Source organism: Streptopelia decaocto, assembly GCF_964273445.1.
Source record: "Streptopelia decaocto genome assembly, chromosome: 25".
Classification (NCBI taxonomy): Eukaryota; Metazoa; Chordata; class Aves; order Columbiformes; family Columbidae; genus Streptopelia; species Streptopelia decaocto.
In genome coordinates, this window is record NC_138680.1 from 532,435 (window position 1) to 559,181 (window position 26,747).

A 26,747-nucleotide genomic window follows, 5' to 3' on the forward strand; every position below is an offset into this window, starting at 1 on the left:
CTGTCCAGGTCTCTGATGGCAGCACAGCCTCCAGTGTCACCACTCCTCCAGTTTGGTGTCACCGGCAAACTTGCTGACAGTCACTCTATTCCCTCGTCTAAATCGTTAATGAATATATTGAATAATATTGGTCCCAGCACTGCCCCTGAGGCACTGCACTGGATACTGGCCTCAACTGGACTCTGCCCATTGACACCACTCTCTGGCTTCTCTCCTTAAGCCAGTTCGCAACCCCCCTCACTGCTCTATTGTCCAGACCACCCCTCCTCAGCTGAGCTGTGAGGATGCTGTGATGGGGCGCTACAAGGCAGGGACACACTCCCTGTTGGCCGTGGCTGCAGCCCCAGCCCCGCCCCAGGCACACCCCGCACACTGCAGGTGCGGTTCGGTGTCACCGCAGAGCCCCGGGTCCCTCTAGTGACGGCGCCGCCGTTCGCACAGCGCCCACCCCGAGCCGGCAGGGGGCGCTGCGGGGCCGCAGAGGCGGCTCAACGCGCGCCCCGCCCGCCCCAGTGCGCATGCGCAGAGCCTGCGGCATGCTGGGAGCTGTAGTCCTCCCCGCGCCGGGCCGGAAGGACGCGTCTCCATGGCAACGCCGCCCGCGGGCCGCGCCACCCCGTGGGCCCTGTCAGATCTCTGCCCTTCGGAGGGCACAGGGAGCTCTTGGTGCCGCACACACCGGGCACACACCCGCCCCCACCCGGGAAGGGCGGGCACGGCACAGGGGGAGTGCTCAGAACCACCCTCTGCGGGAGGAGGGCCCTCTGAGACCCGACAGGCTGAGAGATGGCGGGTCAGGAGCGAGTCAGTTCCAGCAGGACAGGGAACTGCTGCAGAGAGTCCAGCGCAGGGCAACAAAGATGCTGGAGGGAGTGGAGCATCTCCCGGGTGAGGAAAGGCTGAGGGAGCTGGGGCTCTGGAGCTGGACAAGAGGAGACTGAGGGGGGACCTTATTAATGTTTATAAATATATAAAGGGTGAGTGCCATGAGGATGGAGCCAGGCTCTTCTTGGTGACAACCAGTCACAGGACAAGGGGTAATGGGTGCAAACTGGAACACAGGAGGTTCCACTTAAATTTGAGAAGAAACTTCTTCATGGTGAGGGTGGCACACGTCCCCCAGGCGAGGGCTTGAACCCCCGTGTTTTATCTGCTGGAGAGACGGGGGTGCTGGGGGAGCCAAAACAGTTGTTCCTGTGGCTGCATCTCGTCTGTGCAGCCCCCGCTGCGGCGACTGGCGGCAACGCCACGAGTGATCAGCCTGGGGCTGGTGCTGCTGCTGCTCACTTGTCACCTCTGTAATAAAGCCACGTTCAGGACAGCCAAAGCGTCATCTGCAGCTCTGTGCGCTGGTGGCGGGGAATGACAAAGGAGCAATGAGATTTTGGGGAGTCTCACGGCGGCCCCCGGCTCACTGTGGTGTCCAAATGCTGCGGCCAGGGGGGGTCACAGTATCACAGTATGTTTGGGATTAGAAGGGACCTTAAAAGCTCATCCAGTGCAACCCCCCATGGAGCAGGAACACCCAGATGAGGTTACACAGGAAGGTGTCCAGGCGGGTTGGAATGTCTGCACAGAAGGAGACTCCACAACCCCCTGGGCAGCCTGGGCCAGGCTCTGACACCCTCACCCCAAACAAGTTTCTTCTCAAATTTAAGCGGAACCTCCTGTGTTCCAGCTTGATCCCATTACCCCTTGTCCTATCATTGTTTGCCACCAAGAAGAGCCTGGCTCCATCCTCATGGCACTCACCCTTTATATATTTATAAACATTAATAAGGTCCCCCCTCAGTCTCCTCTTGTCCAGCTCCAGAGCCCCAGCTCCCTCAGCCTTTCCTCACCCGGGAGATGCTCCACTCCCTTCAGCATCTTTGTTGCCCTGCGCTGGACTCTCTGCAGCAGTTCCCTGTCCTGCTGGAACTGAGGGGCCACAACTGGACACAAGATTCCAGGTGTGGTCTCCCCAGGGCAGAGCAGAGGGGCAGGAGAACCTCTCTGACCTACTGACCACCCCCTTCTAACCCACCCCAGGTCCCATTGGCTTCCTGGCCACAAGGGCCCAGTGCTGGCTCATGGTCACCCTGCTGTCCCCAGGACCCCCAGGTCCCTTTCCCCTACGCTGCTCTCTAATAGGTAATTTCCCAACCTATACTGGACCCTGGGGTTGTTCCTGCCCAGATGCAGGACTCTACACTTGCCCTTGTTCTATTTCATCAGGTTATTCCCCGCCTGGGGGCTCTGCTCCCCAGGAACAAGCGCCAGGAGCAGAGGAAACGGCCTCAAGTTGCGCCAGGGGAGGTTGAGGTTGGATTTAGGAACAATTTCTTCCCCAAAGGGCTGTGGGGCATTGGAACAGGCTGCCCAGGGCAGTGCTGGAGTCACCATCCCTGGAGGGCTGGACAGACGGACATGAGGTTCTCAGGACACGGGGCAGTGCCGGGGGTGGGTTACGGGTGGATTTGACGATTTTAAAGGTCTTTTCCAACCACAATGATGCTCCTATCCAGGGCCCTGGCGGGGACAGGGGGCACGGCCGTGTCACACACACCAGAAAAATTCCCATTTCCCGCCACGACCATCACGGGGCACTTGGAAAAAAGCTCCAACCTCCCCTAGAGCCCCCGCCCTGCCCAAAGCCACCGGCCACACGCGTGTCCCGCCCGGGACCAGCCCCGGACCCGCGGGAGGACGCGGCGCCGCTTCCCGCGCTGCCCCCGGGACCGGAACGCGGCGGTGCGGGGCGACTTCCGGGCGGGCCCGGAAGCGGAAGCGCGGTTGCCGTGACAGCGGGTCGGAGCCGCCATGGAGGCCGCGGCCGCGCTCACCGACATGTACGACCAGGCGCTGCTGGGCATCCTGCAGCACGTCGGCAACGTCGAGGAGTTTCTCCGCGTCCTCTTCGGCTTCCTCTACCGCAAGACCGATTTCTACCGCCTCCTCCTGCGGCCCGGGGACCGCCTGGGCTTCCCGCCCGGCGCGGCGCAGGCCATGGCGCTGCAGGTACCGCTGGGGGCTCCGGGGCGGCGGACCCGCCGGGGCCGGGCCGGCCGTGGCCGTTGTCAGGCGGGAGGCCACGGTGTTGTCGCTCGGTCTTAGCGGTGTTTGTCCGCTCCGCGTCCCCCGGGCTGGCGGGTGTTTGGCAGCGGGACGGCCCGTTCTGGCAGCCGGGGGAGAAGCGGGGAGGGCGGGAGCGAGAGCCGGGAACCGGGGGGTGTCATCCTGTGACAGGGCGAGGGGCCTCGGGGACAGACAGGGGCTGGGGGGGCTCTTATGGAAAGTGCGATACCCCCCAGGGCTCGGCGCCGGGGCAGCCGGGCTGGGGCTCCCGGGAGCCTGCAGGGGGAACGGCGGCTGGGGGAGCTGGTTTGGGGTCATTTCAGCCACGGGTGAGGTGACAAAGCCCCAGCGTGTCGCTGGGTGGTCTGTGACCCAGCGCTGTTCCCCACTGTCACTGAGCTTTATTAGCAGGGCGGAAACAAGCTCATAAAAGTGGGGGTAAGGCTGGATTTGGGGTGTTGCCCTGCCCAGAGCGGGGAGTTTCCCTGGCTGGCTGGGGGTGACACAGGTTGGCAGGAGGTCCCTGTCCCTGGGGTGCTCTGTGGCACCAGGGGGGTCCTTGTCACCCCCCGTGTCGCAGGACTCACCCCAATGTGGGGCGCACTGGGCTCTGCGGGCAGATGGGGAGCTGGGGGGTCTCAGGCTGCTGAGGGGGGATGTGGGAAACTGCAGCGGGTCTGTGGAATCCTTGACAGAAAATATGGGAGTAGAGATCAGCCTTGAGATATTAAGATTTACCCTTGAGAAGGATGGGAGTAAAGGAGTATCCGGAGAGAGGAGAGATGTACCCGTGAGAGAGCCATATGTCGCGGTTGAGACAGACAAACAACATGGACCAAGTTCTTTCAAGATGAAAGTAATAGGTGCCATTTATTGCTACAAGTGCATTTTTATACAATTCTACCAGTTCATGTGTCTTCTCACTATTGGTTCCAAGTTATAGCACTAACATCTCATTGGCTAATTTTTCTATCATCCATGTTATTCTTCTATCCCTTTCTCTCTCACGGGTACATCTCTCCTCTCTCCGGATACTCCTTTACTCCCATCCTTCTCAAGGGTAAATCTTAATATCTCAAGGCTGATCTCTACTCCCATATTTTCTGTCAAGGATTCCACAGACCTGCTGCAGTTTCCCACAGGGGGAACACAGAGCCCAAACCACTCGGCCTTGGGGCAGTGATGGTGCCAGACGTGTCCCGTGTCCCCCCTGGGGACCATTTTGGGCCTGGGCGTAAGGAGGGGGGGACAGCGCTGTGGCCACAGCGTTGGTTCCCCAGAAAGGTGTTGGCCAGGGTGGCCTCAGAGCTGCAGCCGCAGGGCCCTGGAGTGTGGGGGGCTCTTATGGAAAGTGCGATACCCCCCAGAGCTTGGCGCCAGGGCAGCCGGGCTGGGGCTCCCGGGAGCCTGGAGAGGGAACGGCGGCTGGGGGAGCTGGTTTGGGGTCATTTCAGCCACGGGTGAGGTGACAAAGCCCCAGCGTGTCGCTGGGTGGTCTGTGACCCAGCGCTGTTCCCCACTGTCACTGAGCTTTATTAGCAGGGCGGAAACAAGCTCATAAAAGTGGGGGTAAGGCTGGATTTGGGGTGTTGCCCTGCCCAGAGCGGGGAGTTTCCCTGGCTGGCTGGGGGTGACACAGGTTGGCAGGAGGTCCCTGTCCCTGGGGTGCTCTGTGGCACCAGGGGGGTCCTTGTCACCCCCCGTGTCGCAGGACTCACCCCAATGTGGGGCGCACTGGGCTCTGCGGGCAGATGGGGAGCTGGGGGGTCTCAGGCTGCTGAGGGGGGATGTGGGAAACTGCAGCGGGTCTGTGGAATCCTTGACAGAAAATATGGGAGTAGAGATCAGCCTTGAGATATTAAGATTTACCCTTGAGAAGGATGGGAGTAAAGGAGTATCCGGAGAGAGGAGAGATGTACCCGTGAGAGAGCCATATGTCGCGGTTGAGACGGACAAACGACATGGACCAAGTTCTTTCAAGATGAAAGTAATAGGTGCCATTTATTGCTACAAGTGCATTTTTATACAATTCTACCAGTTCATGTGTCTTTTCACTATTGGTTCCAAGTTACAGCACTAACATCTCATTGGCTAATTTTTCTATCATCCATGTTATTCTTCTATCCCCTTCTCTCTCACGGGTACATCTCTCCTCTCTCCGGATACTCCTTTACTCCCATCCTTCTCAAGGGTAAATCTTCATATCTCAAGGCTGATCTCTACTCCCATATTTTCTGTCAAGGATTCCACAGACCCGCTGCAGTTTCCCACAGGGGAAACACAGAGCCCAAACCACTCGGCCTTGGGGCAGTGATGGTGCCAGACGTGTCCCGTGTCCCCCCTGGGGACCATTTTGGGCCTGGGCGTAAGGAGGGGGGACAGCGCTGTGGCCACAGCGTTGGTTCCCCAGAAAGGTGTTGGCCAGGGTGGCCTCGGAGCTGCAGCCGCAGGGCCCTGGAGTGCAGGGGGCACTTTGGAAGGGACTTGTCCCCCATCCCGGCTCGATCGCAGCCCAGGGGTGACATGGGTTGGAGGTGCCAATCTGCGCGGAGCTCGGACTGCGGCTGCAGAGAAGGAGCCAGGAGCGGGCACCGCGGCTTCGCACAGGGTAAAAGCGATTGCAGAGGAAGAGGCAAACGGAACCGGGGGCACAGTGCCCGGCACTCACCTCTCCCCTATCCTTGTCCCACGGGCTGCTCCCCACGTGGGGAGAAAGCCCACGGTGAGGAGCGTGAGCACACACCGCGATAGAGCCGCTCCTGTTACGCCTCCTGTGCGCAGGGGAAGGCTCGACCGAGCGGCACCACAGGTCTGCGCGTGGATCGGGGTCGCTGTCCCACTGAAAGCACCAAAACTGGCTCCGAAATCTTCCTGGGAAGCGCGGGAGGGCTGCGTTCCGCACTCGTTCCCTTTCCAGAGCGTGTTTATGGTGCCAAACGACCTGGCGGTCGGGTGAGAGAAGCTTCAGCTCCTTCGAGGAGCAGGCGCAGGTTCCCTCACGTTGGGGTTTAACTTTTCACCCTGGGCTGTGCCAGAGGGACACGGCGGGCAGCAAAACACAGGCTGGGGTAACATCTCACCCCCTGCACCTCAGCCAGCGGGGAGGGATGGTTTTCCTCTGAGCACATTGTTGGCCTGAACCACTCAATTCTGGCTCAAAACCTGCCATGAGGTGACTCTGCTCCTTCTCCCGTGCTGGCCGAGAGAGCTCGGAGTCCGTTTGGGTCAGTGAGCCGTCCTGCAGCTCGTCCTGGGGCAGCTCGTCCTGTTTGGGCTGAGCTTTGGGCTCACAAACGGCCCCTCGGTGCTGGGACAGGTGGCTGGAGGGGCCACGACTCCCTCCAAGTCCCTTCCCAGCCAGGAGTCAGAGCTCATTGCTTTTCCGTGGAGCCCTTTTCCCAGTGTCAGAGGGATTTAAATGATTGTGAGCTCAGGCTTCCTCCTGAGGAGTGTTTAACGTGGCCGTGTGAGTTTTAAAATAGTCAGCGGCTGGTTTTGTCGGCGATTGAAGCAACTCAGGGTCAGGAATGGAGAACGTGTGGTGTCCAGAGAGTGGGGAGACAGTCACAACTGCCCCAACAGCGCGATGTTTGTCCTCTCCTTCCCCCCCCAGCTTTTCTTGGCAGCTCGACTACCCGCTCGCTTCACTTTTTCTCTTTCAGGCCTTCAAAGTCTTTGAGCGAATGGCCCGGCAGGATGACGAAAAGCGGCGCCGAGAGCTGGAAGCCAAGCTGAGGAAGAAGGAGGAGGAGGAGGAAGCCGCCGTGGCGGTGCAGCTGTCCCCCGCGGTGCAGGAGGTGGAGGTGGAGACGTCAGCAGAGCCCGTCCTGGCGCCCGATGCCGCGGGGACGCCGGAGCCGGTGACTGTAGCCCAGGACACAGCCCCCAGCCCTGCGGAGCCCCCTGGGGCCGCTGCCCCGGCAGAACCGCAGCCGGCAGCGCTGCCCACGTAAGGCTCTCCATTTGGTTTGTGTTTCTGGTGAGGGGGGAGGCAAAACCACCGGGGTGGCGGTTGCTGTCCCGCTCTGCAGCCCTTTTTGGGAGGGATGGTTCTTTCCTGTGGGCACGTGGTCCTCCGGGAGGCCATGAGGTTTTCTGGCATGATGTGGGAGGGCAGGGGGTTGTTCTAGGGGGGCTTTGGTGGCTCCCCCTCCGCTCTGAGCGGGAAAGGTGGCATCTCCCCGTGCCCAGCCCCACAGGGCCGGGCTGATGGTCACCCCAGCACCATCCTGTGACCCTTTTGTCATGGAAATTCAGCGTCAGATCCTCCTGCTGTGCTTTGACGTCCTGGCAGCCAGGCAGGAGCTCGCGCAGGGAGCCGCGGTGCCTGCGGTTGGCATGGGCAGCCCTGGCCACGGTGTCAGACAGGGATGCCAAAAAATCGTCTGGAGACATGTGGAGGTCCCTGGACCAGCCCTTTGCTCCTTTGAAGATCAATCAAGTGCTGTAGAGATTTTTATCTTTAGTTCTGTTCTTTCACTGGACTTTCAAAGAGGGGTGAAGCAGCCTTGATTTGTACAAAAGATGTCCCTGTGTCAAGGTCCTTCCAGGGTATCTGTGACTCTTCCAGCCCGGCTCCGTCACAGAGCAGCGGGAGTTGAGCTCCAGCGGTCTTTATGAATCATTTACATGAGCGCAATGGCCTGTGCGGGTTCTGCTCGTCCTTCCCTGGTGTCACCTTGTTCCTGAGCCGAGGCAGAGTTGTCCACCCGTCCCCTGGGGCCTCACACACCCCTACATTTCAAGCTCCTGTGTCTTCTCGCTGCCCGAGTCGGTGCTTTATCTCACCCGCCCTGGGCCAGGTTTAAACACATCAACGGGGAGAGCAAGCGGCCAGGAGAGCCCCAAGTTCCAGCAGAACCGGGGTGGCCGATGCCCTCGAGGGGCAGAGAGGTTATTTGGGGGCTGTCAGCCCTTGGTGTGTGGAAGGGGAACCAAAATCTTGGGGACAGTGGGACAATACGTGGCAAGAGCGGGAGCCTGGAGCTGAGGGCACGGCTGCGGCAGCTCTGGGATGGACGGGGAAGGTGCTGGCTGCGCCCGGGGAAAATGCCAACCGAGTAACTCGATCCAACGGGGAGGAGGAGGAGAAGGGCTCGTGCTTGAATCCACCACTCTCGGGATAAAAATAAGCCAGAAGCCAAAAATGAATTCACCTGAACAGCCATGTTCTGCTTGCGTGTGCCGGAGCTGTCCCGCGAGAGAGCGATTGTCCCCGGGGCTGGCGCTCTGACGCCTCTCCCGGCACAAAATGAATGAGCCGAAAAAAGCTCTGATGGAGGTGACAGGTCTGTATGGCCGGGCTGCGTGGCCACGGCGCGCGTGTGCGTGTTTGCATCCCGACTTTATCCTGAAAGGAAAAGAGGGGGAGAGACAGGAGGCTGTGAGCTGGCGGAGCGCTGGGCGCTGCGTCCCCTTGCGCTCCATGGCCGTCGCCTTCTGCCCCGTGAAACTTGGACTCGGCTGTGCTGCAAGTGGTGTTATCTGCCTGAAAACAGATGTCAGGGCTGCGGGAAGGAATCCGGAGGGATTAGGAAGGAAGCCGAGGGCGATGCGGGGGCAGGATGTGTCTGATAGGGACAGTTTCTGCTGCGGGTGGGGAAAAATGGTCTCGCGCGTTCAGCCGGGTTCACAGCGCAGGTCTGTCCTTGGATGCTGTTTTGTGGCCGTGGTGTGAAACGCTAAGCCCTGTGTGGCAGCTCTTCTGCTGTGAAAAGAAGGTGCCAGCAGCCAAATACAGGTGCCCCTGTGGCTTCTCCCCTTCCTCGTCCTGCCCGCGCCTGCACCGGCTGCCCCAACGTGGTGGTGGGTGATACAGCAGCATCCTGGCTTGTGGCACCAGCACTGTGTGGCCAGCAGGCCCAGGGCAGCGACCGTCCCTGTGCTGGGACCTGGGGAGGAAAAACCTCGAATCCTGGGGGCAGTTCTGGGCCCCTCAGCTCAGGGCTCAAAATGGCGGCACCAAAATCACCTCAGGGCTCAAAATGGCGGCACCAGAATCACCTCCGGACTCAAAATGGCGGCACCAGGGGCACCAAAATCACTTCAAAACACAAAATGTCAGCCCTTAGGCTGCGGGGATCACCTCAGGGCTTGAAATGGTGGGACCAGGGGCACCAAAAGCACCTCAGGGCTCAAAATGGCGGCACCAAAATCACCTCAGGGCTCAAAATGATGGCCCCAGGGGTGGTGGGATCACCTCATGAAATCCCTTGAGGTGCTGGAGCGAGTTGAGAGAAGGGAACGGAGCTGGTGAGGGGCTGGAGCACAAGTGTGATGGGAGCGGCTGAGGGACCTGGGGGTTCAGCTGGAGAACAGGAGCTGAGGGGAGACCTTCTGATCTCTGAACTGCCTGAAAGGAGCTTGGAGCCAGGGGGGTCGGGCTCTGCTCCCCAGGAACAAGCGCCAGGAGCAGAGGAAACGGCCTCAAGTTGCGCCAGGGGAGGTTGAGGTTGGATGTGGGAACAATTTCTTCCCCAAAGGGTTGTGGGGCATTGGAACAGGCTGCCCAGGGCAGTGCTGGAGTCGCCATCCCTGGAGGGCTGGACAGACGGACATGAGGTTCTCAGGACACGGGGCAGTGCTGGCGGTGGGGGAAATGGGTCGACTCAGTGATTTTGAGCATTTCTTCCAACCAAAATGACTCTGTGATGCCATGTGCAGGAGGACCCAGCCAGGGAGGTTTTGCAGCGCGGTTCTTTCCAGGCCAGAACAAGGTGTCTGTGAACTCTAAGTAGGGCAGGAGCAGCCAACAGGTTTGTCGAAGGGCTGTAGTTGGTCTTGGTACCTCTGGGGGGCACTGGAACCCCCGACAAGCAGCGGAGACCAGGAGCTGGGTGTCCTGGGCACCCCCAACAGCCTATTAATAATTTAACCGTCTGCTTAATTCTGCACAGCCCCTTCTGAGCAAAAACCGGAGCCACCAGCCTGGTTCCGAGGGGCGCATGAATAATGCGCGACTCCAGCAGCAAGAATGCAGAAAAGAGCTTAAAATGAAAATATTTTCCATCTCCTTTCCCCCACCCCCGCCACAGAAAACCGCTGCCGCCGAAATCTATATAAAAACTTGCTCATTCTGTCAACCTGACTGCTCGGTAAATGTAGGGCAGGTACCATCCCAGATCTGCCAGCTCCCATCAGAGCCTCGCCGTGCGTTTGGGAGCATCTCGCCAAGCGCGCCGAGACGCTGGCAGCATTTTTGGGGTCAATCTTGAAGGGGAGAGCAGAACCAAGGCAGATTTGTGGGTGCAGACGGATGCCCGGGGGCAAGGAGGTTCCTTGTTGTCCCTGAATCCCATGAAATGCAGGTGGCGCAGTTCCCTTTGCCCCATGAGCGCTGCGGTGACTTTGGGGTGACCCACGTGCCAAAAGGGGGACCCCAGCTCTCTCCTTCGTGCCACAGACAAAACCGGTTCCTCAGCGCAGCTTGAGGTTGCCCTGGTTGTTCTCACCTCTCTGGGGGAGCGTGTCCCCCTTGTGTCCCCCACCACAGGACAGCTTATCCCGGGAGGTGTGCGCAGGCTCCGGCTCTTCCCCTCTCTGGTCCCCAAAATTGTCCTCACCTGAGCTCAGCTCCTAATTTTGAACACCCCCGCCGCCCAGCACCCTCCCCTTCCCCCAGCCTGGATCTCATCCTGCATAGATTTGCTCTGCAGCATTTAAAATAGAGCCCGGCAGCCCACGTGTGACACCAGCAGCCCGGCCTGGGCGCTCGGCTTGCGCTCTATGACTCTGCTCCTGCCTCCTCTCTGTTCCTTCCTTCCTCCCAGTATGAAGTGGGGGGAACGCTCTCCTCCTCCTGTTCCATGAGCCCCGTCCCTGGGGTTCCTCTGGCTGCGGGCAAGAGGTCGTGGCAGCAGGTTGGTGCTGGCAGCTCTGGAAGTCTGTGTGTGGTGGTGAATGTCCCACCTTCAGATATTTCTCCGTCCAGCCCTTGTGTCTCTCCAGGCGTGCTCAGGACGGGGCTGTTTGGGATGCTCTGGTAGAGATCATCTGAGATCTTGGGATAACGACCCACTGCAAAGAGCAGTTTGTCTGTCCAGGGGGGTTCCTAGAGAAGGATTTTTGGGAGCAGATAGATAGTGAAGGATTCTCCCAGAACATGGTGGTGGGTCCCTCACGCCAAGAAAGCCCTTGAGGTGCTGGAGCGAGTTGAGAGAAGGGAACGGAGCTGGTGAGGGGCTGGAGCACAAGTGTGATGGAGCGGCTGAGGGACCTGGGGGTTCAGCTGGAGAACAGGAGCTGAGGGGAGACCTTCTGATCTCTGAACTGCCTGAAAGGAGCTTGGAGCCAGGGGGGTCGGGCTCTGCTCCCCAGGAACAAGCGCCAGGAGCAGAGGAAACGGCCTCAAGTTGCGCCAGGGGAGGTTGAGGTTGGATGTGGGAACAATTTCTTCCCCAAAGGGCTGTGGGGCATTGGAACAGGCTGCCCAGGGCAGTGCTGGAGTCACCATCCCTGGAGGGTTGGACAGACGGACATGAGGTTCTCAGGACATGGGGCAGTGCCAGGGCTGGGTTATTCTTGGACTCTGATCTCGAGGGGCTTTTCCAACCAAAATGATTCTGATTCTCTGGTTCCTCCCACGCAGAGTGGGGAGAGGAGGCTGGAGGGGGGGACCGTGGTGAGGAGGGGGCTGTTGGCAGCTCCACGCTGCCCGATGAGGCCTCAAAGGAGACCCTGCGTGTCTTTTGCTGTGTGTGACCGGGGGGAGATGCTCCCGGTGCGGTTGTACCAGGGAAGGGAACAAACAGGCAGCAGCGTTGCCCGTGTCCCATCCTGTCCCCGTCCCGGTGATCTCTGCTCCAGCATCGGCCGCTCCCCGCTCTGCCGTCCCCGTCAGGGGGTGTCAGGGCTCGGCCGTGTCCTACAGAACCCCCGTGTGTACTTTCCGGCTCGCTGTCCCCCAGAACAAACTGGAACTGAAATGTGTTAATCTGCTGAACTGACTTTGCTGAGCTCCGGCCCCTGCAGCCGAGGTTTAACCCTTTGTGGGGTGCGCTGGGGAGCGTCCCCAAAATAACCCTGGGAAATTTCTCTGAGGCTCTTGTGTAAATCTAATGTGACTTAGCAACGGCTTGGCTTTGCCAGAGGCCCATATGGGATTTATTTTTCATTGCAAGGTGCAGGATGGACTTTCTGGCACAGCTTCGTCCTCCTCGGGGTGCCGGAGAAGGGAATTTCACTGCTGGTCACCCGGAGCGGGGCTGTGGAGAGAAGGTATCGCTGCACACTCACTGCTTTCGGGCCAGTTTGGTTTGATTTGGAGGCGGCGTTATCCCAAAGTCTCTTCTCTCGAGCCTTTGCCAGCAGAACAAGCCAGGGAAGGCAACGGAGCTCTGGCCGGGATCTGCCTGGCCCAGAAGCCACTTAAACCCGTTTCCATCCCCCGTGTCCCCGTGGGCTTTGCCGCTGAGCTCGCCCAGCAGCGCGGGGCTCGTGCCGTTCTTCCAGCCTGACCCAGAAAGACGAGAGCTGATCCCCATCCGCATTTTTAATGGAGAGCGTGTCCTGGTTCTGATTCCTGCGCCGCGCAGAGGTGCCGCAAAGGGAATTCCCCACAGCGCCACGCGTCTCCGGAGAACGGCCTGACCCGGTGCCGCCGAGCTCCATCTGGCCCCGCGTCCCGTCTCCACCAGCAGCAGACGCTCGGGGAAGCGGAGGAGAACAGAACGAGGCGTGCGGCGACGCTTCCTCCGGCTTTTCCCCCTGCCACCACGAGCCAGAGCGAGCGTTTGGTCTTTCGTGTCTCTTGGTGGGTTATTTTCGTCCCTTTTGTCTCTGAATTTCAACCCTCGCAGGCCTGGGCTCTCCACGGCGACATCCTGCAGCAGGTTCATGGCCGTGCAGCTCTGGAACCCGTGTGTGCGGGTGGAGAGGCAGCGAGCGGTTCCCCGTTTCCCTTCTCCGCCCTGTGCGGGGTTTTCCCATCACGTCTCTTTCCCCATTTCAACCCATTTTTTGGCTGAAAAGGCCTCGTTTGGTTGGTTGTTTCTCCCTTAAGGATCCTCGTGCTCCTCCTGGTCCTGCACCATCCTCCAGCATCCCTTGTCGATGCCGGGGCGTCCCCATGCTCTGTGTGTGTGTGAACCCATCAGGCTTCTCCACTTCTTACCCCAGTTTTTCCTCCTGGGTTGTCGTCGCCATCCCAAGAACCTTTTTCCAGCCACACAGTCCCCCCCACCAACTCAACCATCATCACTTAAACCCTTTTCCTCCCGACTCTGACATTCCAGGCGGGAGCTGCAGGACCAGGAACACGAATTTCACCCAGACCTCCATCCTCTGACGTGCCCAGGAGAGGAACAGCGGCGTGTTCTTGGCTCACGGAGTCACGCGAAGGCTCTTTGGCTCTCGGCAGCCGCAGTGCTGGGTTTGTGGTGCCGTCACGTTTGGTTTCGAGGAGGGACGTGCCCAGTTTATACTGGGAGAAGCGGGGAAACTTCTCTGGAAGTCCAGTCCTCCCCTGCCTTTCTTCTTGCGATGGAGAGCGGCTGCGGCTTCCTGCTGGGAGAATTATTTTAACACATAAACCTTCTCCCATCGCGGTGGAAACTCAGCTGCTTGGGAAGCATCTTTTCAAAGGGCTGAAACGCTCGAGGCGAGGATGAGATCCCCCCAAGCCCTGCCTGGTGCAGCCCTCGACTCTAACGAGCCCTCGACTCTAACGAGCCTTTTCATGGCTGGCGAGGAATCAGTCGGGGCCCAATTTTCCGGTGTTTTTCCCAAGGAATCGGACTCCGCGTTGCTGAGATCAGCAGCGGAGCAGCAGTTCCCTTGTCAGGCACTGAATCGCTCAGGGCTTTGCTTGCCCTACCAAGGTACTGAGATCCAAAATTAGGTCCCGGGACCAAAAATAACTAAATTAAAACCTATAAATTTTTTCTCTTAACAAGCAGAAAAATCCCAGGGCTGGAGGCCGAGGGACAGCGTGTGCCTGGTTCTTATTTAAAAAAGCAATATCTGTTTGCTTGTTTTAATATCGCCTTGTTCACCAAAGGAAGCAGCGTAATGTGGAAAACTACCCGGTGCGCTGGGTCCGGCGCGGCCCGGTTGTGCCGTTGGGCGCTGGGAGAGTTCAGGCCGAGTTCTGTCTGTGGTTTGGGGTTCTGAGAAGCCACCTTGTCCCCTGCTCCCCAAATTTCAATCCCCTTTACATTTCTTTGGCTCGATCCTCCTTTTTCCAGGGGAGCTTTAATTGAATCTGGCCCGGTTTGTCTGCGCGTAGCTCTCTTGGAGGAGACCTCTGAAATCCAAGGTTGTATAAGCTCCATGCAAACGCTATAAGGTCCCAGGGGGACTTTTCCGAATGGTGACGTGTCCTGCCGTCCTTGACCTAAATATCCCAGCAGTAAGTGAAATCCAGCCCTCTGGTGCCGACGCTCCGAAACTCTCCTGCGAGCCGGCGCTGGCATTTCAACCCATCTAATGTCAGTAAGTTGGCTCCGTCGGATGGCTCCGTAAATAACTTGGGAAGCGAAAGGGAAGGCTCGGAGCTGCCCTGAAGAGCACGAGCTTGGAAAAGAGCAAAGCTCTGAGCTGGCAGGGAGCGGAACGGGTGTCTGGTCCCGTGTGGGGGGACTGGTGGGACTCCAGCCACGGTGGGTTGGGTGGATTTGCTGTTTGGCTGATGGCTTGGGTGGTAAAACCATCTTCTGGTGTTGGGCACCTTGAAGCGGGAAACCCCCTCCCCACATTGCCAGCCTGGGTGCAGTGGGCACAGGAGAGAGTAGCTTGGACTCAGGTTGTGCCAGGGGACGTTGAGGTGGGATCTGGGAACAATTTCTTCCCCCAAGGGCTGTGGGGCATTGGAACAGGCTGCCCAGGGCAGTGCTGGAGTCACCATCCCTGGAGGGTTGGACAGACGGACATGAGGTTCTCAGGACATGGGGCAGTGCCGGGGGTGGGGGAGACTCAATGATCTTGAGGGGCTTTTCCAACCTAAATGATTCTCTGATTCTCCCCTCAGCTCCTGTTCTCCAGCTGAACCCCCAGGTCCCTCAGCCGCTCCATCACACTTGTGCTCCAGCCCCTCACCAGCTCCGTTCCCTTCTCTCAACTCACTCCAGCACCTCAAGGGATTTCATGAGGTGATCCCGCCACCCCTGGGGCCGCCATTTTGAGCCCTGAGGTGATTTTGGTGCCGCCATTTTGTGTGCTGAGGTGATTTTGGTGCCGCCATTTTGAGCCCTGAGCTGAGGGGCCCAGAACTGCCCCCAGGATTCGAGGTTTTTCCTCCCCAGGTCCCAGCACAGGGCCGGTCGCTGCCCTGGGCCTGCTGGCCACACAGTGCTGGTACCAGCCAGGATGCTGGTGGCCTCTTGGCCACACTCTGGCACTTTGAACTGTGACAGAGGCACCTGACTCAGTGAAACCCACCCCGGGGCAGGCGTTTCCAACCAAATCAGGGGGAAAAGCCCTTGGTGCAGCCCCGCAGCACTTGGTCTCAGCAAGAGCTTCTCTCCCAAAATTTACTGGACACGGGATTAATTACGCTGATGGACGCCGCTCGCTCTGGGCTGCTGTCATGGACGTGCGCGGCATCTCCCCATCAGCCCCGCGCTGCATGGTTATGTGGGTCGGGCACACGGCCGCGCCGTGCCCGATTTTCCTCTTTTCCTGCTTGTTCGGAACTTCATTATTACTTAATGAGATCTTTCCATTCTTGGCAACGTCTCCAGCTTGAAGAAGGTTTTGTGCATCGCACGGGGCCTCTGCCGGTGGTTTGGACGCGGAGCTGGGGGCTTTCTCGGCTCTTGGCTGCGGGGTGACTGTACAACACCCGTTTTCCCCGCGCTGAAGGAGGACGGTGTCGCAGAAGGGAGAAGCTCGTTTTTGTGGTTGGGATGTGCCTAGTGGGACCTGATGGGATGGGGTGTTGATGGCAGAGCGTGAGCACGGCAGGAATGGTAGAAATTCTTCTTTCAGGAGCAGAAAGGGAGTGGGTCTGGGGCTGCATTTCTGTGTCAAGTTGAGAGAAGGGAACGGAGCTGGTGAGGGGCTGGAGCACAAGTGTGATGGGAGCGGCTGAGGGACCTGGGGGGTTCAGCTGGAGAACAGGAGCTGAGGGGAGACCTTCTGATCTCTGAACTGCCTGAAAGGAGCTTGGAGCCAGGGGGGTCGGGCTCTGCTCCCCAGGAACAAGCGCCAGGAGCAGAGGAAACGGCCTCAAGTTGCGCCAGGGGAGGTTGAGGTTGGATGTGGGAACAATTTCTTCCCCAAAGGGCTGTGGGGCATTGGAACAGGCTGCCCAGGGCAGTGCTGGAGTCACCATCCCTGGAGGGCTGGACAGACGGACATGAGGTTCTCAGGACATGGGGCAGTGCCGGGGCTGGGTTATGGGTGGACTCTGATCTTGAGGGGCTTTTCCTACCAAAATGATTCTGTGATTCTGTGAGGCTTTTCCCCCACTTCATCCTCTTCAGCCTCGGCCGGTCCCGCTCACTCAGCTTCGGCTCTTGAGGTTGTTTCTCTCCTCCACCCGCCTCCACATCACTTAACTGGCTTGACACGTTTGCGTTGCAGCTGCCTAAATAATTCACCTTGACTAAGAGCAAACAGCAGCGCCGGCCCCGAGAAGCTCTCGGTGAATGCCAAGTGACTGGAGGGATCTGCGGTGCCGTTGAGGTGCAGACCCCCGCCCTGAGCTCAGCGCTTTGCTCGACCAACGAACCAGCGCCGGCTGAGCCGTCGCACCGGGCTCGACTCTGCAAAAGCGGCGTATCCCGCACACCCATCGCCTGCTTCCCGAGGATGGGAGAGCCCGGATGCTCCAGGCTGAGAGGATCGGTTTCCTTAAGTAGTTCTGAAAATCCTTGGGATATATTTCATTTCTTATGGAGGAAAAAACAAGTCCATTGGGTTTAGGCCCATGTTAACGCCGTCTCATGGCGCTCGCCCCGCTCTGCACCCCTCACAGCAGCAGCCGTCCTTAGCCCCATGCTACAGGCAATCTTTTCCTCAACCTTTGCGTTCTTACATCAAAATCCTCAGTCAAGAGGAACTCCATGGGCTGCCTACTTCTCCTCATATAAAACATTCAACCAAATCCTTCGGTGTTTGGTTCCTGCGCTCGGTTTGTGTCCGGCGCTGCTTTTACAGAGCAGGTGCTGCAGCTGTGGTGCTCTGAGGATGGAAGCGCCTTCAGCCCGTGTCCGCAGAGGAGAGGACGGCGCGGTCGCCGTTCCTGTGTCGCTCGGCTCATCGTGCACCCGCAGAGCTGGAAATCCCGGGATAAGAAACCCCCAGAAATCTGGATATCGCGCTCAGCGTGTGGCTCAGGCCCTCGCCGAAGTAGCATCTCCCGGAGATGCCACCACGTCTCCTCGGGGTCCCCGTCTCGCTGCCGTCGGGTCCGACCCTGCGCCCCGCGGCTCCGGGACCGGTGGGAGCGCAGCCGCGCGATGCGCGATGCGGATCGGCTGCTCGGCGCTGCATTGTTAAAGGTTTCACCTCCCCCAAAATGACACATCGCGCACAAAAAATAGAACAAGACAGAACACACAGACCCACCCACACCGTCCCCGCCACCCGGCAGCCAAGTGCACGCGGTGCCAAACCCTCGGGTTTAAAAGCCGGTGCTGTTTCCCCCTCCCTCAGCCCTGGCACGCGGTTTGGCAGCGCGGTGAGCTGCCCGTTGCGCCGGGAGCAGCGGCGCTATCGCCGAGGCTGCCGGGAGAATCCCCATCCAACCGCCCTTCACGCTGGATGCCGCCTCTGTCTTCAGGTGGCTCCGGGGCCGGGGATTTCTCGTGGCGACGGTGTTGCGGGAAGTTCTCTTGCTGCGGCGTGGTGGAGCTGTCGAAGCGACACGAGGGGCGGATTTGGCCGAGTTCTCCATGAGTGGGGCCGTCTCCTGTGGACGAGGACGGCAGCCGCCCCCGGCCGGGGAGCTGGGCCTAATTTCTTGAGTGCCGCTGGCGTGAAGCGGGGTGTGCAAAGCACAGTTGGACCAGGCTGGAAAACCTCCGGGAAAGGAAGAGCTGCTCCAGGAGATGGTGGAGCCGTTTGTCAGAGGCGCTTAACGAGGCTGAGGCTTGAGTTTGTCACCCTCGTTTTGCGCAAGAGCGGGTGGTTGAACTTGCAGAGGAGTTTCCCAACCCCTTGTGATCCGGTTTTGGGGAACAAAGTCACCTCATGAGTTTCACATCTGAGGATTTTGAAGGTTGGGAGTGGAGCTGGAGCAGGGATGGGTGGAGGTGACGTGCTGGAGGGGTCTGGGCTGGGTCTCAGGGGAAGAAGCAGAGAAGTAACAGTCCCCATGTCCCCAGGATGGGCAGTGGCAGCTGGAGGGAGGTTTAGTCACATCATTTTCCATGTGGAGCATGGGGATGGTTTGGCTGGGGGGGACATGAGCTCTCTAGGATGAGAGGAAACGGCCTCAAGTTGCGCCAGGGGAGGTTGAGGTTGGATGTGGGGAACAATTTCTTCCCCAAAGGGCTGTGGGCGTTGGAACAGGCTGCCCAGGGCAGTGCTGGAGTCACCATCCCTGGAGGGCTGGACAGACGGACATGAGGTTCTCAGCACACGGGGCAGTGCCGGGGGTGGGTTATGCTTGGACTCGGTGATCTGAAAGGCCTTTATCAACCAAAATGATTCTGTGATTCTATGATTTGCTGCTTCGTGTCTGATTCTTCCCTCGCTCTTCGGGAGCTGCCGACACTTGGTTGGTGGCTCCCAGCGTGCTGCGGTCCCCGTGGCCCCGGCTGGTGAGGAGCGTGGGGAGCTCTGCCCAGCTCCTCGCTGATTAGAAGGAGAGTTTTCCCTCTTTTAGGAGGCCAAACCCCAGCAGGTTTTAAACCCCACTCAGGTTTGTTCTCCGCTTCACCGTGCGGCCACATACACCCTCGCTCCAGCCCGAGGGCTCAGGGCACGCGGCAGGAGCAGCGTGTCCCTGCGCTGCCCCAAGCAGAGTCCCCCACACCGGGACACGTCCTGTGAGGGCACAGGGGGATGAAACCAGGCTTGAAACGTCCCTTTTTCCTGCCTGTGCCTCATACAGGGTGATCCCAGCGAGGCTCGTGTCCCCAGAGCATCACTGGGTGCCACCAGACGATGCTCGGGGACGCAGCCTCCCTCGTTTGAACCCCTTTGGTTGCGCAGGGTGCGAGCGGGACCCCACAGTGACCCGCAGCCCCCGGTCCCCGCTCCGTTCCCCCGTCGCCCTCCAGCCTGCTCGACTCCCACAATCTGGGGGCGGTTGGGAAAACCGACAGCTGGAACCAACCCGCGCCGGCGGTTCGGCGCTGCCATGCCAACCCCGTTGCCATGGCGATGGGCACCCAATGGGCGACCGCCAGGAGAGGCCAAAATGCCCCAAAAAAAAATAGTGATGCCGTTGCCCCGAAAAATCACTGGCCCGAGGCCGGGAGCCCGCGGCCACTGCTGGACCCTGGTACACGGAACCGCATCAAAACCGCCCCGGCGTGCGGGTGGTTGTAACAAGGCGGGTAAAAACACCAAGAAAAAATAAACGGGGCGGGGGGGTGTGTACACACAACCCCTTCGACAACACCCTGCGATCGTCTTAGAGCCTAATTTAATTAAAATTGATGGATCTTACATAATCGTCAGGGCGCCGCGCTGCTGGCAGCCACCCCCGCCCGCTGCTGCCGACGGCCGCGCACTGTGGGGGTGTCGGCGAGCAACGGGGCGCAGGGGGCTCCCCAGGGCCACCAGCTGCCACCCCCTGGGGCCACTCGTCACCAGCCCCCCCCTATATAAGTTACTGCGGCCCCGTGTTTATCCAGCTCCGGATTGATGACCAGGTGCATGTCGAAACATTTGAAACATCTCTGCCTTTGGTTAGCACCGCATCTATCTTTAGGCAGGGCTTGATTTTATTGGAAAGCCCCCCCGGGAGGGTGCGATGGAGAAGATCCCCAGCAGGCTAAAGGGACGTGGGGTGACACAGATCTCCGTGTTGGCTGGAAGTGCTGTCTTGATTATCGCGTATCGATCCGATCAATCCCGCCCTCACGGCCGCCTCCTCATCCTTCTCCTGAGATTTCGCAGCTGGAAGTGACCAGTTTTGGCTCCAAGTGTCACTTGTGACCCACTTGTCCCAGTGCCACGTCAGGCTGGCTCTTGAGGCGTCCTGCTCCACAGCTCTGTCACCTGTGTCACCTGCAACGGCGGGTGGTGATAGAATTAAGAGGATAAAGCAGCTCTGTTTTCTCCTGGTGCACCAGGTCGCGGTGTCCTGGGCGCTGGGGAGGCCAAACCTCAAATCCTGGGGTCAGTTGTGGGTCCCTCGTGCCAGGGTGGGTTATGGTTGGACTCCATAAGCTGATAAAAATGATTCTATGAACCTTTTCCCTTCCTAGGCAGGCCCAACAGCATGGGAGGGACTGAGCAGCAGCCTGAAGTGCTGGGGATCTCGCAGGATGGCTCTGCCCTCCCTTCTGCTTCTCATACCCCGCTTTCAGCTTTCCTGCTCTCTCCAGTCTCTAATCTGTCCAATATCTGGCATGTCACCCCTTTTTTCCTCCTCAGGAGACAAGAGCAGTTCCAGACAGACCCTGACAGCTACAACGGAGCCGTGCGAGAGAATTACGCCTGGTCCCAAGACTACAGCGACCTGGAGATTAAAGTGCCCGTGCCCAAGCACATCCTTAAAGGCAAACAGGTAAGGCAGCCTTAACGCCGTGTCTTTGGGGTGTCCCGGGAAGCTGTGTTTGGAACGGGAAGGCTCCTTGTCCTTCCTTCTCAAGGAGCAGGATGCGGTTGTGCCCTTTTCTCCGGCGCTGGTGGGGACTGATGGTGGCCGTGTCCCCTTTATGACTGTGCGTCCCGTTTCTCTGGCCCCAGCGCGGTTTCCTGGCGCTTTCTGTGCTTTTCTCTCAGCTTACACTGACTGCAAACTCCCCTGTGGGTTTCCAAGCCTGGCTGGGGATGGAGGATACTCCTTTCCCGCTTGCTCCCGCTGACTTGGAGCCTTTCGTTTGCCAGTGGGAGCTGCTGGAACGGCTCCTCTGCACAGCCCGCGTGGGTGGAAGGGACCTGGGGACCCTCCCGCTGCCTGCGTGGGCAGGGGGGTCTCACCTGGAGAGGGGCGGCCCCACACCTGGGGTTAGTGCGACCCAGAAGTTTGAACTCTCCTGTCTTTAGAATCACAGAATCATTTTGGTTGGAAAAGACTTTTAAAATCATCGAGTCCACCCCCGGCACTGCCCCATGTCCTGAGAACCTCGTGTCCGTCTGTCCAGCCCTCCAGGGATGGTGACTCCAGCACTGCCCTGGGCAGCCTGTTCCAATGCCCACAGCCCTTTGGGGAAGAAATTGTTCCCACATCCAACCTCAACCTTCTCCTCCTTCTTCAACCCCTTCCCCAGCTCCGTTCCCTTCTCTCAACTCGCTCCAGCACCTCAAGGGCTTTCATGAGGTGATCCCGCCACACCTGGGGCCGCCATTTTGTGTGCTGAGGTGATTTTGGTGCCGCCATTTTGAGCCCCGAGGTGATTTTGGTGCCGCCATTTTGTGTGCTGAGGTGATTTTGGTGCCGCCATTTTGAGCCCTGAGGTGATTTTGGTGCTGCCATTTTGAGCCCTGAGGTGATTTTGGTGCCGCCATTTTGAGCCCTGAGGTGATTTTGGTGCCGCCATTTTGAGCCCTGAGCTGAGGGGCCCAGAACTGCCCCCAGGATTCGAGGTTTTTCCTCCCCAGGTCCCAGCACAGGGCCGGTCGCTGCCCTGGGCCTGCTGGCCACACAGTGCTGGGACCAGCCAGGATGCCATTGGCCTTTTTGGCCACCTGGGCTGGCTGGTGTTCAGGCGCCGTCACCAACACCCCCAGGTTGTTTTCCGCCGGGCAGCTTTCCAGCCGCTCTTCCCCATCGCTCTTTCCGGAGTGCTGCCCTCCCCACGGCTCAGCCAGTATTTTTCCATTTGGGATCTCCGCACTCCCCCACCCCCCGTTCTCCCGCTTCCAGGGTGGCTGCAATGATCCCACTTGGGTTTGTCCACCGCCTGCAGCCCCCACAGCTCCCGGTTGTGCCAAAAGAGCATCGTTGGCAGCAGCAGCCCGGACCGGAGCGGCGAGGGAGCGAGCGGCTGCGCGGGGACGGCAGGGGACCAGGAGCTGCGTCTCTCTGAAACAAACCCAGGCAGTTTCTTGGAAGGATTTGGGGGCATCCAGACGGATGTTCCATCCCTCTGTGATCACGATGCCTCTCCCTGCCCAGGGAAGTGCCCTTTGTGCCAGGGGACTTGTGTCCTTGCCAAAAAAACAAGAGCATCTTGGCTTTGCCCGCCCTGGGCTGTGGATGGGGATGATGATCAGGGCAGCTCCTTCCCATGCAGCTCTGGTCCTGCTATCCTCGCTCTCGGGGCAATTGATTGTTCAGACATTGGACTTTCCTTCTCCTTTGTGAGGAGTCTCCCGGTCTTGGCTTCATCCACCCCTCTTGGCGGCTGACTTTTCATTTTAAAGTGCTTATTTCCACCTCTTCCAGCCTCGGGGGACTGGAAGCAGATAGGCTGGGTCCCAGACCAAAGCAGGAAGGTTCAGAGCCCTTTTAAAGCTCCGTGGAGTTTGGACACGCTGTTGCTGGGTCGTGCATTCCCCTCCATTCACCACACAGCTTCATCTTTGTAAAAAATTAGCAGCTTTTTGGCTCCTGCCTGCCAAGGCGAGATTAAAAATCTCCCCCGTTTGGTCCCCGGGCTCAGAGCGTGCCCAGCTCTAATGCTGCTCAAAATCTTCCTTATGACACTTTTTTGGATTCAGGCTGTTGCTATGGCACATTTTCGCTCGGGTGAGCTTCAAGTTGCCTTGTATGGAGCTCCAAAAAAGTGGCCGCGGAGCAGGAATGGGCGATGGGGAAGGTGGGAGCATCTTCCTCTGCGGTCTCCACCTCTCTGATCTACTTAGAGGCGCAACAGGGGCCCGTGGATTCGAGCGCTTCCCAAGCACTTAAATAGAGATAATGACAACGAGCCTCTTTTTTTTTGCCTGGCTCGGAGGAGATGAGCTCGATTCCTTCGTAGGTTTGTGTTTTGCTTGTTTGATTTGCGTGGGCGGGCGTGGGCGTTTTAGTGTGCACAGAAATTACTGTGGTGGAAAGGCTCGGCAGCAGCGAGCGAGCGCTGGGGTTCCTCGCGAGTGCTGGGAGAACCGGGTGGTTTTTGGGGGTGCAGAGAGGTTTGTGGGGAGCGCAGGGTGGGGGACAAGCAGCCCGGGAGCACCCAGGGTTGTGGCTGCGTTGCCGGGACGGCGTTTCCCACAGGATCGCGCTTTTTGCCCGGTTCTGGCAAACCCCGGTTGTGCCGGCTGTGAGCGCAGGGTGGTGGGACAACTTGGGGCGCAGGGGACGGAGGGAGGACGGGCAGCCCCTCGCGGAGCCTGGTCACCCTCCCCACCAGAGCAGGGACACCGAACAGAAGTGGTTTTGCCACTGAGGCACCCGAGAAGGAGCCACGTGTGCCAGACCCTGTGATGTCTGGGCAGCACCATGTGAGTCCTCATGGACATGTCACCTCCTGTCCCCTCCGGTGTGTCAAGAGTGGCCTTTTTGCTGGCTGCAGGTAGATGCGGGTGTTGTGATGGCTTTGCGAAGCGGCTGGGTTAACTCTGCCTGGTTCGGATCGGTTCTGCAGTTTGGGTTTCTCCGCTCCCTCTCCTCGTGTCCTGCTGGTCCCAGAGCCACCGCGGGGACGTCCCTCACCCCCCAGCTCTCTCCTGCAGCCACCTTGCAATGAAACACCTCTACCATTTGATTGTTCCTGTCCCCGTGGATCCCACAGCTGAGATGCCATCTGTATCTCCAGCATCCCTGGCCCCCACACCCCAAAAAACTTGGGGGTCATCCTGTTTTTTTACCCTTGACCCTTTCCGGGCAGACCCTGTGCTGTGCTGAGAGCCCGGTGTCACCAGCCCCGTCCTTGCGCCGGGGACAAGGACAGTCGGTGGCAGGGAGCAGAGCCTCATCCTTCCCATGCTTAAGAGGGGCCGAGAAGAAAGATGGGGACAGACTTTTCAGCAGGGCCTGTTGCGATAGGACAAGGGGTGGTGGTTTTAAACTGAAGGAGGGAGATTTAGGTTAAATACAAGAGATTGTTTGTGCTGAGGGTGGTGAGAGCCTGGCCCAGGTTCCCAGAGAGGTGGTGGATGAACCATCCCTGGAGACATCCCAGGCCAGGCTGGACGGGGCTCTGAGCACCCTGAGCGGGTGAAGATGTCCCTGCTCATGGCAGGGGGGGCACTGGGGGGGCTGGGGAGGTCCCTTCAACCCAAACCATCCTGTGATTCTGCGATCCACACACTTTGTCCCTGCGGTGAAGCCTCAGACATGGCCAGAGGAAGCTGCTCGGTGCCGCAGCCTCTCCGGATATGTTTCCCATCCAGGAGGAATCTCAGCGGCCATCTGCAGCCAGGCGCCAGGTGAAAGCCGGGTGTCCTCTTATAGAATCACAATTTGGGGTGGAAAAGCCCCTCGAGCTCATTGAGTGCAACCATAACACACCCCTGGCACTGGCCCATGTCCTGAGAACCTCATGTCCGTCTGTCCAGCCCTCCAGGGATGGTGACTCCAGCACTGCCCTGGGCAGCCTGTTCCAATGCCCCACAGCCCTTTGGGGAAGAAATTGTTCCTAAATCCAACCTCAACCTCCCCTGGCGCAACTTGAGGCCGTTTCCTCTGCTCCTGGCGCTTGTTCCTGGGGAGCAGAGCCCGACCCCCCTGGCTCCAAGCTCCTTTCAGGCAGTTCAGAGATCAGAAGGTCTCCCGTCAGCTCCTGTTCTCCAGCTGAACCCCCAGGTCCCTCAGCCGCTCCCCAGCAGAGATTCTTGCACCCAAGCGCTTGGGGAAGCTCCAGCCTGTCTCTCCATCACCCCCAGCCCTTTGGGGAAGAAATTGTTCCCCACATCCAACCTCACCCTCCCCTGGTGCAACGTGAGGCTGTTTCCTCTCATTCTGTTGTCCTCTTCCGTCTGACAAAGCCGGAACATCCCTTCTCTGACCCCCTGTGCCCACAGCCCTGCTCCCCGCATCGCAGCTCGGTCCCGGTGTCACTGTGTGCTGGGTCTCCTCTGCTCCTTGTCACCCGTGGTGGGTTTGGGGACTTTATCTGGGTGACATCAGGCGCAGCCGTGGTGCCTCCCCGCTGGAGCCGCTCTGCCCGTCTCTTGCCTGCGTGGAGCTAGTGAGCCGCTGGAAATCTCCTAGGTAATGGATAATGTAATAACATTTCAAATGAGATCTGCAGAGCGGGAGGAAGATCTGGGGGAACTCTGGGAGAGAATGCAGGCAAATCTCACCGCAGTCTCCTCCTCTCGGGGCAGCACCGGGGGCCACAAACCTGCTCCTTTCCCAGCCAGGTCCCCCTGTAACTCCCCGGGCTGGCTCGTGCTCGGCGCCGACGGGGAGAATAAAAGAACATATGGTCTCTCCGGAGAGCGAGGGTACCGCGTGCGGCACAGCCGAGTCGCAGCCGGCCTCCGTCACCCCAGGGGACAGCCATGTCACCTCCGCGGCAGGTTGGAGCAGGGTTCCCCATATGGCAGCCGCAGGCGGGACCTGGCCCCGTTCCTGGGGACGGAGCTGCCGCGGCCCCGCGGCCCCGCGGCGGCGGAGCGGGCGCCGTGCCGCGGCGTCCCCACCTCGGGAGGCCTGCGCCGGGCCCCGCGCTGCTTCCGACGGGGAGACGGAGCTCGGGAGGTTTTGGTGCGTGCGGCAGAACGGGGGACGAGCCGCCGCTGCCCGTGTCGCTGTCGAAATCCCCGAGTTGGTCCCATTTCCAGCTCGCACCACCCAGGAACACACACACCTTGTTGTGGTGACCCGCTGCGCTCCTCAAGAGTTCGGTGCCCAACCGTGGAGGAGCCCTGTGGGTTTGCTGCTTTTCTCAGTGGGGAAACTGAGGCACAGGGCAGAACCAGCTGCCCCAAATCCTTCCAGGGCTCGGGCTCCCAGGCCCCGCTGCCTTTCAATCCCCGGAGAGGTTTCGTTTTTCCGAGCTGTTGCTGTTTGCTCTGACACGACAGCGGGATTTCCATGTGGGTCTTAAAGCTCTTCTCTCTCTCTCATCCCCAGCAAGTGCACTTGACCCCACGCCCCGGCTTAGCACGAGGACACGCAGGAACCTGCCGCCTTATTCTCTCTCTCTCTGCGTTTCCAGGTGTCTGTGGATATCAGCAGCGGCGCGATTCGCGTGGCGGTGCTGGAGGGGAGCAGCCAGCGCGTCCTCATGGAAGGGAAACTCACCCACAAGATCAACACGGAGAGTTCCCTCTGGAGCCTGGAGCCCGGCAAGTGCGTTTTGGTAAGGCTGCTCCGCGCCGGCCGCGTCTCCTCGCCTTCCCTTGCTGGGCTTGGCCTGGAAAACTGGATGAACTCCTTAAACGGCCAGAGCCAGCACTGGGTCCTTGTGGCCAGGAAGCCAATGGTACCTGGGGTGGGTTAGAAGGGGGTGGTCAGTAGGTCAGAGAGGTTCTCCTGCCCCTCTGCTCTGCCCTGGGGAGACCACACCTGGAATCTTGTGTCCAGTTGTGGCCCCTCAGTTCCAGCAGGACAGGGAACTGCTGCAGAGAGTCCAGCGCAGGGCAACAAAGATGCTGAAGGGAGTGGAGCATCTCCCGGGTGAGGAAAGGCTGAGGGAGCTGGGGCTCTGGAGCTGGACAAGAGGAGACTGAGGGGGGACTCATTCATGTTTCCAGATATCTAAAGGGGGAGTGTCAGGAGGATGGAGCCAGGCTCT

At 59.4% G+C, this 26,747-nt stretch overlaps 1 protein-coding gene across 1 annotated transcript in view; it reads left to right on the top strand.

Annotated features, from left to right (window-relative positions):
• Positions 1-2,764: 2,764 nt before the first annotated feature.
• The window catches only part of NUDCD3 (NudC domain containing 3), a 31,926-nt gene continuing 7,943 nt past the window's right edge, over positions 2,765-26,747 (top strand). The window contains exons 1-4 of the mRNA XM_082072602.1: positions 2,765-3,000; positions 6,720-7,006; positions 20,548-20,680; positions 26,169-26,312. Of these exons, the coding sequence (XP_081928728.1) occupies positions 2,803-3,000; positions 6,720-7,006; positions 20,548-20,680; positions 26,169-26,312 (762 nt within the window). The 5' untranslated portion in view covers positions 2,765-2,802. The remainder of the gene's footprint in view (positions 3,001-6,719; positions 7,007-20,547; positions 20,681-26,168; positions 26,313-26,747) is intronic.